Source organism: Botryllus schlosseri, chromosome 14 (genome assembly GCF_051294905.1).
Source record: "Botryllus schlosseri isolate E-star chromosome 14, Bs_hap1, whole genome shotgun sequence".
Lineage (NCBI taxonomy): Eukaryota > Metazoa > Chordata > Ascidiacea > Stolidobranchia > Styelidae > Botryllus > Botryllus schlosseri.
In genome coordinates, this window is record NC_137249.1 from 15,091,377 (window position 1) to 15,107,423 (window position 16,047).

Sequence of the window (16,047 nt, forward strand, 5' to 3'; positions counted from 1 at the left end):
AAATAATACCAGGTGGGCCACATGCCAGCAATCTGACGATCTGGCTGGCCTAACGGAGCAGAACGATTATCATAGGCTGTTGGAATTCTTTTTGAGGGGTGTATTGTGTATACGGATCGCGGATCAGTGTGTATTGTGTACCTTTTTGACTCTATATGCTCGCGAGCGTCTGTAATGATTTGGATTTGTCGAATAAATGTCCATCAGCGCATAGTTGCGATGGGTAGGGTGTATAAGATGGACAGGACAACATAACGTTCATGAACGAATGCGATCTTACTGGCGTCTGTACGTGGATTTGTGAACGGTATAGTCGCGCCGACCAAAGTCCTGTGTGCAGTATATATTATAACAGCAGTTCCTAGGGCCATTTATCGCCTCGATTGACAGCGATAACGTTCGGAACGAGTATGATACGGTAACAGAACGGTCGCACCGTCGGTGCCCAACTGCCCAGTGCCCATGCACTGCGTTCGCGGAAGTTACAATACTTATTTATGTCGGTCGGAGGCTGTGGTAGATCAAACCTCATAGACTGATCGATTGATTGATAATAATCATTTGCATCAGCGATTGAATGTAATTGTTAATGGTAATCTGTAAAGCATAACTGTTCACAGTGCTCAGTGCTGTTGCCAAAACTATTTGAGTCGTTTATAGATCGATGAATATTACGCTGGTGCGAATGAATGGTTAAGTATATAGCTGGGTATATGGAACTTCTTCGTTATTCCCCACACATCCAGAAGTGATCACCATGAAACTAATGAATGATTTCCATGAACATGTGAAAATTTATAAAGTCTAAATCATGAGTTCTCAACCTGGGGGTCGCGAGAAGCTCTCATATGGGGCGCGAGTAATTGACCACGTCTGTATGAATTCTGACTGAAAATGTGCTTCACAGTCATTCTGAGAAGACGATTGTTAAAGATGAAACTTATTTCGTATTCAAGAAATCTCGCCAAATTCCAACTCCAGCGGTCGCGCTCAACGGAGTATAGGCTGATTTCAACTTCATTTAAGCAAATTTTTGATATTCTTTGAAAATTTGGAGCAATTCCCACGTGTAAGTCATTCTTTACTTCATAGCTTTTGCAGTAGCCTAAAGTTCGGTGCGCTGGGTAGCTGTTGGTAATAATAATTGGCGAACTGCACTGCCTAAACAGATTTAGATACAATATAAGTTGCCCGGTTTCACCCTAAAAACGCCATTATTCAATTCCAATACTGATAAAATTTAGCATGGCAGTACAGAACGATGCCGTGCCCTCTGTAGTCACTACCAGCAATAGGTGCAACCTACCTACCCAATCTATGTGCAATAGGGCTGTTCAAAAATAACTTTTTTTCCTGAATCTTGCGGGTTACGTGATTAAATCGTTAGGTTGCCTTAAAAAACGACGCACACCAAATTTGAATTCATTCCAACCAATATTCGCGGATTTCGTAGAGTTTGAAAATTTCGAATTTGCCTATGAATGCAAAAAAAAAATTTTTTCAAATTTTTCTTCCAACCCCATAAAATTGTTGCGCTGTCTTCAATAACGATGCAAAACAAATTTGACTCAATTCCAAGCCGTAGAAGCAGAGTTATTTGAGTTTTTCGATGACAATTCTGGGATTATCCCCCAATCAAGGATAATTGCACATTGTGCAACCTACCTTGAAATAATTTGATGTCCTGTTCAATGTTTTATTTCTATTTTCATACAAGTTTGGGAAAATTTGTCAGAAATGTTAAAGACTCAACAACTGGAATGCGGATTCAAACTTGGCGTAAGACATACCATATGTATATATGTATACTATTAGATCACGGAAGGGCAACCTGTCGCTGTAGATGGGAATTTGTGCGGCCGTCGACAACTAATTCAATTGGTATGTGTTGGCATCTGTCGACATGCAAATTGAAATTACGAATTCACTCCCAAATTTTTGAGAGATTTTAATTAATCTTGAAATTTTCTTGACACCCCGCGCAATTCGACATAAACTTAATTTTTCGATATTAATAGTAGCGCCCTTCTCACTCTGAGCCGGAATCGGAATCGTGTGCTCCTCACGAAAGAAATTTGTTTATGGTACATTTGAGCGATTTTAATGTATTTCCACTACCGATACAATCGACAATCCTGATCCAGAGTCAAGAAATAACAGCATGCAACCAAGTGACTTATAACATTTGGCCCACCCGAAGATGCATTATCATTTATAACTTGCCCTAAATTTTCAAAAGCTCTCCCTCAATGAACCCTACAGGTGTATCTGATCACATGGGCTTAGAGAGGATAAATATTTGTTAATAATATGTGGTACTGCTACTATTAATTACGGAATTCATTCGTGAATCTGAAAAATCCTAGCATCTATTCATAACATTGCGACTCGCGATTTCGGTACGTACAAAAGGCGTTTGTTAAAAGTATAATAGTCCGGACTCCAGAGTTCACCGGCAATGGATATGGACGGATTAACATCATAGGTATTTCGCGTCCAGTTAGTTCATAACGGCTATGCCCTGGAATGCGGCCTTACGCTACATAAGTAATTGAAATGGGCCGTGATTAGCAAAAAGGTTGTCTACCTCTGTATTAGATGATGTGCTCTTTTTGACATGACGAAAAGTGTAGGGGGGAGGTCAGAGGGGCGCAATATTTTCAACCATCCCCAAGGGGAGCACATGTCCAAAAAGGTTGAGAACCGCTGGTCTAAATGAATTGTTTTTCGTGTTGCGATCAGGGGTCGGGGAAGGGAATATTGGGGTCGGGTGAGAGATATTATGGTCGGGGAAGGGAATATGAGGGTCGGGTGGGAGATATTAGGGTGGTGGGAAGGGGGTATTAGGGTGGGTTAGGGTCAAGGTTGGGATATCCGAAGATTAGGGTTGGGGAAGGGGATATTAGGGTGGGTTAGGATATCCTAAGGTTAGGGTTGTGGGACGCGGGTGCTAGGGTAGGTTAGGGTCAAGGTTGAGGCAGGATATCCCAAGATTAGAGTTGAATTTGGGGTCAGGGTATTCCAAGATTAGGGTTGGGAATATTGTCATCTTCACCCCCAACCCCAATCTTAGGATATCCTAACCCCATCCTTGACCCTAACCCACCCTTATATCCCTCATCCCTAATATCCCCAACCCTTATCTTAGGATATCCTAACCCCCCCTAATATCCCCAACCCTTAGGATATCCTAACCCTAACCACCCTAATATCCCCATCCCGAATCTTAGGATATCCTAACCTAACCCTAATATCTCATCCCTAATCCTAGGATATCATAACCTAACCCACCCTAATATCCCCCCCCCCCATCCCTAATATCTCCCAACCCTGATCTTAGTATATCCTAACCCACGCTAATATCTCCATCCCTAATATTCCCAACCCTAATCTTAGGATATCCTCACCCTGCCCTACCCTAATATCCCCCTCCCCATCCCTAATATCTCCCGACCCTAATCTTAGGATATCCTAACCCACCCTAATATCCCCCTCCCCCATCCATAATATCTGTCTACCCCACCCCAACGCGAAAAACAATTCATTTTGACGTTTACAAATTTTTCTGTTATTGTTCATGGGAAGCATTTACTCGTGTCATGGGGATCATTTTTCGATGTGTGGGGAATAACGAAGAAGTGCCATATTTTTAGCTCTACTAGTACTGTCACCAGGTATGCATGGTAGTTCCGTCAGTCAGTGAAAACCTGTGTTGATTTGACTTGTGTATCTCGTGAGCATACATGTTCAGTGCTATATGATTTTTTTGTGCAGTGTGTCCAACTTGTGTCACACAAATTGGTTTGATGTCACATTGGGATTTGCTCTGAAAGCTCTAGCTTGCGTGAGAAATATAGGCAGACAAGTATATATATAGGGAATGTTGGTATTAGAGTCACTGAGTGGAACCCACTGACATCATAGTCATATTTAACAATTATAGCTTCACGTCGGTTTTTGTGGGATCACTTTTGATAGGATCACTGAAATAAGAATTTATAGAAGTCCTTATCAAGATCATAGCAAACTTTCGCATGTTTTGGACGCACGGTCTCACACTCGCGTTCAATGCGTGGTTTTGTAAAATCATTGGATATAGCACCAACTTCGCTGATTAGGGGTCTGTGAGCATTCATTTCTATGGCTGAGTCTCTTTAAACTCGAAACATTCCTTAGTACTAGATCTTCGGGTTTCTACTTATTTGTTTAGTTAACTATGTCAACCATGAAGGATCTTGTTTCTGGTGCTTGTGGGGGCAGTAATCCTCTTGTGAAAGCCACCCAGCATGTCAATCAAAATATGGCATTTGGTCCTGCCGGAGTTATGACAAGGAATAATGGTTTGTTACTCGATTCTTTTTGTATCGTGCTTGCCATACCTCTGTTTGTTTGACTGCCTTTGGATTTTGCCATCCGCTGATGTATTCCTGGTAAACTACATGCATAGGCGTAGCCATGACCATGATGAACATTCCCGATTATGTTCAACAATTTTTGTGGGCGAAAGTTCTTGGTGATCATGTGTTGTCACAGTTTGATAGTGATGTAGTTTTATCAGATGGCATCGCAACGCTGACAATGTGGGTGTAGGTAGAGGCCCTACTGCCTACTCCAAACAAATCAGCATTATTCAACCCGATTATGCTGATTTGTTGCGACTCGCAAACTTTCCCCTTTTTGCCCCCCCCCCCCCCTTAATTTTTATTTTCATTTCATTGTGGCCCGTCCCGAACTTGAAACCAAACATCCAACGATAGGCATAGTTCAGTGAGAGTTTTGAAGTCCACTGTGAATGATGCCTACCAAGAAATAACCTTCAGGAGTTGAGGTGTTATCACTGAGTGAAATTTCAAGACACAGAACCACTCGAAGAAGCGGAATTTATTGATAATTGTGTAGTCGTTGTTGTCGGATTGTGTGTTTTGAGGTAAAATCAAATCGGCAAATCTAGAGTTCGCTACTCTCAGATTTAACTTTATTTTGTTTTTAAGCATCAAATTCCCACAACCAACATTCATTCAAAATTTTGAAAAATAGATTGGTGAGGATGACCATAAAATATCATTAATTATGATATGTATGGGTTGTTAATTGAAACCAAATATTTATATATATATATAATCCCCGTTTCTTTGATCGCAAGCCTTTTGTTTTGACTATTTTCGACTTTGACATACGATCCTAATTATTGTATAGCGCGGCCCAAGAATAGATTTTGATTTTGTATGCAGCCCCTGCTCACAAAAGTTCGCCCATCCCTGCCTAAGACTATTGAATATTCGCTATTGCTCTATACCAGTGGTGGGCGGACGTGCCACATGCGAAAGCCGCATATCAAAAATCTTAGCTTTGAAAGAGTCACAACACAGAAGTACGAATTTATGACGTCACAAAAAAATGTAGGTTATTGAATGAAGTTTATTATCGTGTAGTGATACGGTGCGTCTCCCAATGGGCTGCAAAGTGTTGGAAATCAGGCTGATATGACGTCTAAGCAGTGCGGAGCAAATCTCCAAGTGCTGATGAGAATTTGAGGAAGATTTCAGCTCGGTAATCTCGACGACATTTTCTTGGCCAAACCCTGCGGTTATTGCTAGCCTTAACAATACAAATGGAAGAGCCGTATTGGTAGCACGGAAATGAATGTGATCTGCGCTGGCGTAATTAATTATTATCAAGTTCATTGTTGAACACAATGATTTGTCATTGATTGAAGACCAGGCATCCATTGTTGGGGGTGAAACGTTGATGTGAACTCGATTTGAGAGTTCAATTGCAAATTTCTAACCCTGTAGTGCCACCTTCCCTTGAATTTCACAAGTCTTGCCTGAAGAATAAGGAAAGAAACAACACTAAAACAATACGGATCTTGTTAATACGCCATAAAATACACAAATTTATAATCCTCTCTAGCAAAATGGCGCAACGCATGTGCAATCTTTTTAAAGAGCCGCTATCAAAGGCTGAAAGAGCCGCATGTGGCTTGCAAGCCGCAGTTTGCCCGACCCTTCTATATGCGGTTGTTGCTCATTGATATATAACTGTTGTGACGATTTCAATCATCAATACAATTCAAATCTATCCATGAACAAATTCACAAAATTTAATGTAAACTGGAGATAATTACCGCACAACCTTTTCAAACACTGTGAAAGTAGTCAAAAAAATTGCTTGTCATCCAAAATGGCTCTTTCCCAGTTTAGGCATATCGCCTTACACAGGCTGCTCCAAACATGCTCTTACCGTAAATAAATAAGAGATGGAACTTCTTGAGATGTGCATTGCAATATTTTTCAGATAGTCATGGTGATGTGAGACATAATGGTTCCGCTGCTGGCTTCCCTCATACCTTCCACATGGGAGAACTATTACATCAAGCCAATCAGCTAGAAGAAAGGAAGCGCGAATCTCAAGGTTGGAAGGCATTTCTACAATGTCTCCAGCCATTAAATTATTCTGTGTTTGTAGAGCCACCATTTGCAACTGCTCCAAAGCAATGGCAGAACGACTACCAAGGTTTTCAACAAACTGCTTATGAAGATAATCCTCAGAAACATGATGCCCGTAACCCATCTGGAAGCTTTTTGATGCAAGGTACTATGATTCTTCTCTGATGGTATGGTGTCTCTAGGTTACCACGCACATGATTAGCAATATAGTATGATACTGCCCTTGTTTGCTGTCATTGCCTCTTCATCCAGGTAGTTTTACTCTTCCAATTGATAGCTTGATGAGACTTATCTGTATTCCTCAGATCGATATACCTGTGTCTCGACTCTAGCATACATTTCTGAAATCCGTCAAACTTATATACAAGGATTTAGCGAAAACGGATCAGTTTCTCAGTGTTGTGAGGTATCAATTGTTTCTTGTTTAGGTGTGAAGCAGACATCTGGCATGGTTTGGCCTCCCATATTCAGACCACAGGCTCCATCGGCACTACTCGCGGGGCCTAATATTCGGGAGGTTCACCACCCTATCTCAGAAGAATGGTAAGAAACTGATAACGTTATGTTGCTTCTAACTTGATGTGTTCCGATGTTCTTTTATTCAACTTGAAGTTGATATTTATTACCGTTCAATTTAAGCATCATTCCTGGCATCAAGGAAATTCCTGCAAATCTATCATTAAGGCTTTGCAGAATTGTAGGTTTGCCTGATTCCATTTAGAGCAGTGGTTCTCAAACACGGGTCCGTGGCACGTTTCCTGCCGGTCCACCCAATATATTGGAATTTTGTATCTATATTGCAAAACCAAGAAGGTGGACACTTGTCAATTAATTTGTCAAATAAATCATCTAACTTTAAAAATATTTAGAAGGGGGAACATTTTTCTGCATGGTGTCGTAATAGAGGTACATGGTCTAATTTAGGCGTAAGTTACAATGGTGCAAGTGTTACACGATTATGCTTAAAACAGTGATTCGTGTACCGCTAGAGCAGGGGTGTCAAACATACGGCCTGCCAGACGATTTCATTCAGCCCGCTAAGCCATTCTGAGTAGATTGAAAAATTCATTTATTATCCAGCACATTTCTAACATATATTGACATTTTTAGTAGGGATTACTTCCATCAAACAATCTCGCATGATAGCAAATGTCAAGCATGGATAGGCTATCCGACAGTGGTGTTGTAGTTTACCTCTATGCATCATTATATAGGACCAAAATTCGCCTTATTAACATTCAATTCCAACACTGGATTTCTAGTTTTATGCAGAAATTACAAGAAGTCGTTATTCGCAGAAGCGAAAATGCCAGTGCAAAACTGTTATATTCAGGTTAAATGAAGAGTATATAGTTACACTAAAATATGCTTCAAATATCCGTGATCGCAGTGTTGTATCCCTTCTGACTCAATAGTTCCCGGTCTCCAGAGCAACCAGTATCACGATTTCATAGTAGCCTAATGAACCTCTTCAACTGGCATCCCCCTCGACCTAGTGCCCGATGTCACAGTCTTCTTCGATGTTATTCTTACATCGTTGGTCCTTTTTATGAGCTATTTCTTGCTCTTTTTCTTTCTTCATCGGGTCTTTTTTTTCTGGGCGTTTTTTGTCGCCGTAAGGACAGCGACACGTGAACGAGGAGCTCAAAATAACCTCTGAGGGCGGTAATCGAATCCAGGCCGCCTGCATAGATGGTGCGGATGCCCACCACTACGCTATCTCCCCCATGTGCGTGCGTGTACATGAATGACTTTCAATGCTTTGTATTACCCTATGTTATTTCATGCCGCTGTTCTACTTTCAATAAACGTTGCGACACTTGAGCTATTGGTATAAAAATGTGAATTATTCGTATTGAGCCATTTTAGTCACAAATTGCTACCATGGATGTTGAATGAAGAGATGCTTGAGTACATCTGCATTAATACATATTTGTGTCATCATATGCGTATATTGGTTAAGCTTAGTTCAGTAACGTATTCATATTTGAATATGTTTGATATGTTACTAAAGTAATAATAATTTTATTTGGACTTGTATGCAATTTGAATAACCAATATACTATACTACTTAGGTCAAAAGATTATCAAGTTGAGGATAATGAACCAAGAATTCTCGACACCAACACTTCTGAGATGGAGGGTCAAACATCTTCAACAGCTTGTATGTACAAACTAGCAGCCAATTTCCTGTGTTGTTCATTCATTCAAAATAACTTTTCATATCTTGGATCAGAGAAGAATGATGCCTGGACTCGGCAATTGAATGACGTAAGTTTTACAATATTACCGTACTCCATCTTGTATTGGGGAACCACAATATATTTATCTCCTGTGTTGGGTATTTTATATCCTTGTCACGTTACACTTGACACCAAATTCTTAACTCGACTGTAACAAATTAGATGATTATATATATATATCGACTTTTCAATTAGATAAAAATAAAAAAGGGCAAAAGAAAACAGGAGACAAAAGAACATCGAGATAATCAGTTTTGGGCTCGCGTTAAGCGTCTCCAACGTGGGCGGTCGTGGGCGTCTTCAAGCGACAGCCCGCGTTGCGCTAGATCAGTCTCCATTGTCGAGCGCCATGTTCTCTGATTCCAGCCACCTCTGCGCCATGGCTCCGTGGGAATGTGATTGAAATGAACTACAAACTTCAATATTCGAGATTTAATCAAAATTCAGAATCAGCTTTTGTTTTTTTGTCCTCCAGCTCCTGTTCATTTCCTAACATTGCGCCTTATGTGTTACATTGCACAATGCGCATTGTGTGTCTTCAATGAAAGAAAATAATAGACAGCCGGTAATTGTTATTATTTTGATCGATTTACATTTCCGGCCGTAGAACCAAATAAGGTCTTAACCAAATAAGGTCTTCCAGGGTATGTCACTGTATATTACACTCTGAATAGGATTGAAGCTTTTATATACGATAACCAAATCTGTGCCAACAGAAGGAGTTTGTGTACAATCTAAATATAGTACATTGAGTTTGAGCGCTTTCTTCGCCCCGATTATTCAAAATTTCATGCCGGTGAAATCATATTTCATGATACGATTGTTGATATACAATGTTATTTCCAATTCTCTACTAGTTGCTGACGATAACCCCTGACTGACGAGGTCAGCTGAGATTATTGAGAAAAAGCTTTTCAAATTCACCAATTTTTCATATTCAGTGCTGTCAGGAAGCGAGAATTAGCAAAATCTTTCTGAGCTGCTTTGCCATTCAGCAATTTGTATTATCAGTCCTATGAATTAGTGAGAATCGACAGTGCTCGAAGGCTGGGGTTGTGTATACATTAGTATGTGAAATGGAGTGATTGACATCTTCTGATGTGTTGTAATGTGATGCGTGCTCGTATCATCGCTGGATCCAACTATCACGACTGCTGCAGTTACCAGTACTCATTGCCTCTCTTTTATCTCCATGGTTTTGAGACAATGCCATTAGATTTATGTTGATTATGGATTGTGATGTCATGCTGGTTCAAGACTGACTACGTAAACTGACAATAATTAATTTATGAATATCTGAACTGAGAAATACTCTAAGATACTAACATATGACATATCGGAAAATGAGTGGCAGGTTCGTGGTAACAGAAGATGACAAAGGTCTTAATCATGTGAAATTAGTGTCATTACAGTGCGGATTCCATCAGTCCAGAACAGAGAATATAGTTCACTGAGGGCCAATAATACATATTCATTTGTAGGTGAAAAAGAGTGATTGGATTGATGTATCGTAATCAGACATGGGGTGATGACTTCATGAATGTAATCGATTTGCGATTACGATTACTTCTGAAACACGCGATTACGATTACGATTACGATTACAACAAAATCCCCGAGTAATCGATTACAATTACATTTGAAAAGTAATCACGATTACTCACGATTACATTTATTTTGCATCGTAGTAGTTATATTGGAAGACAATACATGGATTGCGCTGAAAAGGCCTAATGATATACCAACTGTTTTAAAGAATATGGGGCATTCCTTGTAACATCATAATGTACCCATTGCCCATTTTATAGAGGACGGTTTATCACACACGTTTTGCATTCTTGCCAGGTCCATAACTGCCGCACCCCAAATTCCCCAATAGGGTGGAGAGCGTGGTTGGAGGGTACTCAAAAGTATTTCATTAACTTGGAAATTCTCTTTGAGCTTTGCGATTTAAATATCTCTAGATTGCTTGATTTCGAAATGCATACGTCTCCCCCTCAAGAAATAAAGCATGTATAACATTGGTCAACACATATTTTTAGGCAGACAAAGTAAGAGTGGTTTTGAGGGTTATGAATTTCCAAGTTTTGTTCCAAGTTTTCGATATGCAGATACAAATTTTCGGGCCAACTGTTTGTGGTTGGGTGCTTTGTGATCATCTAAAAAGTTTTATTTACCACATCTTAGGAGAAATTACATGCTATGAACTCCATACGAATGTGAAATTGGGATCTTTCATCAGTATTCGAATATACCAGATACCCGTGGGTATTGTAGTTGAGTCTTTCACGGACAAATTTTATAGTTTTATACGCCTCTTTAATCTTGGTAGAATGACCATTGATACAGGAGAATATGAATTTCCGTTGTGCAAAAGTACAATATTTAGGCCTGACAAACTGCTTTTTTGACAAACAAATATTTCGCATCATGTCATGTTAATATTGATAGAATGATTGAGAATGACATGAGGGTTCTTCATTGTCAATTAGACATTTATGCGCAGTATAAAATTAGAAAAAATTACGATTTTCTTTCTACCAAGTGGAATATTTAAGGGTAAATACAGTAATTTTGGGCTTTTTTGGGGGTATAAATATGCTCTGACAGAGAGCCAATCTCACAAAACTAATGTGATATTCGTAATCAGCAACCTCAAAAACCCCAGAAACGGGTCTCAGATGTTCTGCCTAAAAATTATTTTTTCATTTTGTTGACCAGTGTAATTCATAGCAATAGGCATTTAGGTGCCAGTCAATACCGCTCCTCGACACATCAAAAGACATATGCAGTTTCGGCCAACATGAGACTCCACAATGTGTGCTACTAAAGAAAGACATTGGCCGAAACTTAGGGTATGTGTTCATTGTCAATAGCCGCACTGGGTGTGCGTGACTGACAGTCCATTCCTTTCAATCTGAGCCCACGATGCAAATGCCACCCGGGCAGGCGGGCACCCACAGAACATTAGACATGACAATTTGTATGTGCGTCTAACGCAAGTTTTTCTTTTAGTCTGCTATGTTTGGGCCACTGCAATCAATATCTTTTGGCTATATAACAGACCGGAGGTCACGAATTAACAACATACAATTAAGTAATTATTGCAAGATACCAGATGTTATAATTATGAATTACGCGCCCCCTGCTCTTCAGATAAATCTGGCCATCGGACGCTGAGATAGGATTAAAAATGCAATATAATGCAATTACCAATATTATTGATTAAATTAAATCTTCAATTTCAAAATTGACTACTCTATGGGGGCCCAAGACCAATGTTTGGGGGGGGAAACTTTTGCTGTTTTGATCCTGATTCTAGCTACAACACACGCTAACATGGTATATAAGCCGATAGCTATGGCGGCAGGTCCAAATGTTCAGTAAAGAATTGTGAAATAGCGATTGGCACCCGTTTTGAGTAGAATAATATGAGAATAAGAGAAAGTGAACGTAAAATTTTGCCTTCAACTTAATGTAGATAATGTAATGCAAGCTGCCATTACGAAAACGACAAAACAACGGCTCAGTTATGATATATATCAGCAGCTGTTGATTTTAATGCTTTGTTGTGGAAACTGTAATGTTTTATTTGACGAGTACAAAATTCCAAACCTTTGTCTGGTGTACGTTCGTACCATATAGGCCTACTGCTCGCCAAGCAGCAACGGGAAAACTGTATTCAACTATAGAATTAGAACTATTACATTCTATAGTTTAACTAAGCAGAACCAAACATAAATACAAAAGTTGCTATTTTAACTTAGGCAGAGAGGTGATTAATTATCCTGTTGCGAGGTAGTGGTGTCTGAAATGTATTGATAACCCGATATACAGCACGGTGGGTTTTCTTACAATCACACTAATGTACATCGAATATCTATATTTACTATGTGTGGACACTTCTTACGCAAAGACGAGCAAAGCTAATAGGCTACCTCTGACGTAATAATGAGCAGTGGCATTTGAAAGTCAGACGTTTTGTGCTCTCAATAACTGGTATAAAATCTCTTTCTTGTTCACGAGTGTTCAGTTTATGTCACGGTCCTTGTACAAATAAAAAGTAATCGTTCTTTCACAAAGAGAACGATTCAATATGGGAAGTAGTCGGTTACGAGTACGATTACTTCGGGATTTTTTCGAATGTAATCGATTGCGGTTACGATTACTTGAAAATGCTGTAATCGTCGTAATCGATTACGATTACAAATCGCGATTACCCCATGTCTGATTGTATTATGCTGAGGTGGTCGAAGTAGTCAAGAAAGCTACTCAAGTAGAAGTAGAAGTAGCGATGAAAAAAATCTACTCAAGTACGAGTAGAAGTACTTCTTTCATAAGCAACCTAAAACTACTTGAAGTAGAAGTAGAATTGACTGACTTTGAATCAACTCAAGTAAGTAAGTAGTTGTGAAAACGATCGTGATTCGTTCGCATGGACTGTCAAAAGCTTCAAACGGAGCGATGCGGAAGGTGTAGAGAGCTTGATTCATATTGATGCATCCCAGGAAGTGTCAATTTTTGACAGAATAAGCAGTCGTTCACATCATGGGATGTAAATCATAGTACTGATATGGAAATGCGATACTAATCCTTTGTTTACTCGAACACCCGGTTTCGGAGAATATCATGGCATGGCGCCCTCACCCATATTATATGGCCCCTAGTTCAGTCGAAGAGCACTACGGAGAAGTTGTGTCGGATACGACTTTAACACTTTGCGCGATTAGTATACGTTTATTAAAAATTTAGCAGATCGTAAAAATGCCATGTCGTGTTTAGCTTTAGTTTCGGAAATATGAGGCATTACTAAACTTCCTTTTATACTTCAACATGTATGTTCTCCGGACAAAAAAAAAACGGAAACTATAATTAGAACTCAACGTTAATACTCGTAATTGAAAGAAAAATACAAATACCACTTCTAAAAAGCGGAAAATATATCTCACGTCTTTTTTCCAGAAAGTTTCAACGGCGGTCTGCCAAAACAGGTCTAACGTTAAAAAAGTCAAAGTCCATTTTTCCAGATTAGGACACGCCATGGGCTGCTAGGTATAATAGTTAATTGCTAGATTGCGAAACAGTAGTTTCAAACGTTATGGGGGCCATACTTATTGCGATGAAATATTTGATATATGCGACAATGCGGTGTGACCGGAACCACGCAACCGGGTATCTAAATTATATTCAGTGATACTTTCGTTGAAACATATTTGTCACTCCATATCTACTGTGCGCGAAGCGCAACGAAAATTCTGGGTATTACATGACTTTTATGAAAATTAAATGTTGGTATTACGTGAAAACAGCTTCGAAATTCCTTGGGCTATCTTTCTTATTTGGAGATTAAACTACTTCTACTTGACAAACTGAAAATATCGAAAAGTGAAAATATCGAAAAGTTAGTAAGTAGTTGACAAAATATTACAAAATAGAAGTAAAAGTAGCGAAAAAAAGATCTACTTCAGTAAGTACCAGAAGTAGAGGGAAACTAATTGAGTACTTCGAAAAAGTAGAAGTACTTCGTTACTGACCACCTCTGGTAATATGATACCAAGCTTTGCTTCTCTTCCAGTGCTTATCTTAGCAAGTAAAGGTGGAACTTATACTGGCAATGATATATATCATACAGGTATCAACACGAGACAGGTTATCTGATCCTTGTATAATTGAGAGTTGCGTGTCTACTTAACCCTAATAAATATATGTTGCTGTGGCAAATTTGTGGAATTTTCAAACCCTTCTCCTTATCTTGGCTGGGCACGGCATGCACCTACACCTACAGACTTATTGCCACCTTGGACCTTACTCTCTCGACATATGAAATATTCAAGTCGAGAAATATAAGTTACTTCAAAATCCAGGCTCTCATTTTTCTGAATTGGCATCATCGGAAAATTATTTAATAAACGTCAGGCTCATTTTTTCTTTGTCAAGCTTGTTTCCAGGCATTGCAGTACGGTATAATGCTTATTAGTGTTAAGGATGACTTGGTAGCATATGTAGATAATCTTGCGAAAATAGTTCATCATCATAATCTTATTAAAATTGGCAGGAGAATGTGATATATGCTTATATTCCCTTTCAAGGGAACATGAGAACCATCTGTCAATAATTAGTAGGCCTAATCAAGTCACATGCTGCAGCAGATCTTTTAACTAATAAGCTATCGACGGTTGACTCCGTAACAGATGTCGTACTCGACAGGAATATGTGGTCCTGGATGGATATTATTTGCCGAAAGGGATCAATCCAATTGGTACAAACTAATGTACGGCTTCCGCAAGCAGAGAGTGCATGCTGCACAAAATATTAGCACTAGGGTTGTTCATAATTTGGAAAATCTCAAAAAGGATGCGTATCCATGTCTCATTCTGTAGATTATTGATGAATAACGTGAATGAACCTGCAATAAGCTCATAGGAAAGTCGTTAACATTTGTCTAAATGCGTTAGAAAGTAGCGGCCGTAGAGTGGGCGTGTTATCAACCATAGAACGGCGAGAAGACTAGTAATCACAAAATCACGTCTCTTGATTGGTTAATCAGCTATGCTTGAATGATCACGACCATAGCGGCTTGCTGATTATGTGCTTCTACTAGTTCAAAAGTTCGCTAACGGCAATGATTCTGTAAGCACATTGTACGTTGGTGATTTAATAATAAAATGTGACATCTGGTCATTGAATGTTTTAGTGTTGAAACTAGGTACCGATAGGTTTGGCAACAATAGGCTCTTGCAGGCATGACAGAGGTGAAACAGCAAATGATTGTGAACTTATAGAACTAAGTATAGATCCGAGAAATACCTATCTGATATGCTTGAGATTACGCCAAGTGGCCCTGCTTTTCTGGGTGCAGGTAAGGCATATTAGACATCGCCAAACTGGTGCATCATACCATGCGAGATGGATTCTAGACACAATCCTGTATGCTCAGAAGATATATGGGCCGACCAGGTAGCTTACATGGGATTTCTGAAGAAGAGTGTATATCTGCCACACCGCTTCGATACCTCCTTTTTATGTCCACTCTGGTTTGAGTCAAGCATTAGTCGTGATGCAGCCGGTAATGAACTAAGATTCATTAAGGACATGCTTAGCAATGCAAGCAGACTGTATTTTTGCTGGTCCTACCAACGTAGTGTGTGCTTATCTTTAGACCTCTTTGCGCGGCATCATTGAGGACTTTGACAACACTTGCGGGTATGATTCATTATGCTGCAAGAATCTGACAAGTGCCAAGCCTAAATGACTGATTCATCCAGCCCTTACAGCATTCAAGACTTCTATTATATACCGCTACAGCAGCTTAATAAGATCAGACAAAGTAGTGTCAATGATAAGCTTTATATTTGT

At 39.5% G+C, this 16,047-nt stretch overlaps 1 protein-coding gene across 1 annotated transcript; it reads left to right on the forward strand.

Moving 5' to 3' along the window:
- The first annotated feature begins 3,700 nt into the window (after positions 1 to 3,700).
- LOC145455350 (uncharacterized) lies at positions 3,701 to 8,477 on the forward strand. Its single transcript, XM_080333317.1, has 4 exons — positions 3,701 to 4,340; positions 6,298 to 6,414; positions 6,469 to 6,594; positions 6,878 to 8,477. Exons 1-4 carry the CDS (start codon positions 4,217 to 4,219, stop codon positions 6,994 to 6,996), a joined length of 486 nt encoding a protein of 161 aa, XP_080189443.1. The 5' UTR covers positions 3,701 to 4,216; the 3' UTR covers positions 6,997 to 8,477.
- Positions 8,478 to 16,047: the final 7,570 nt, after the last annotated feature.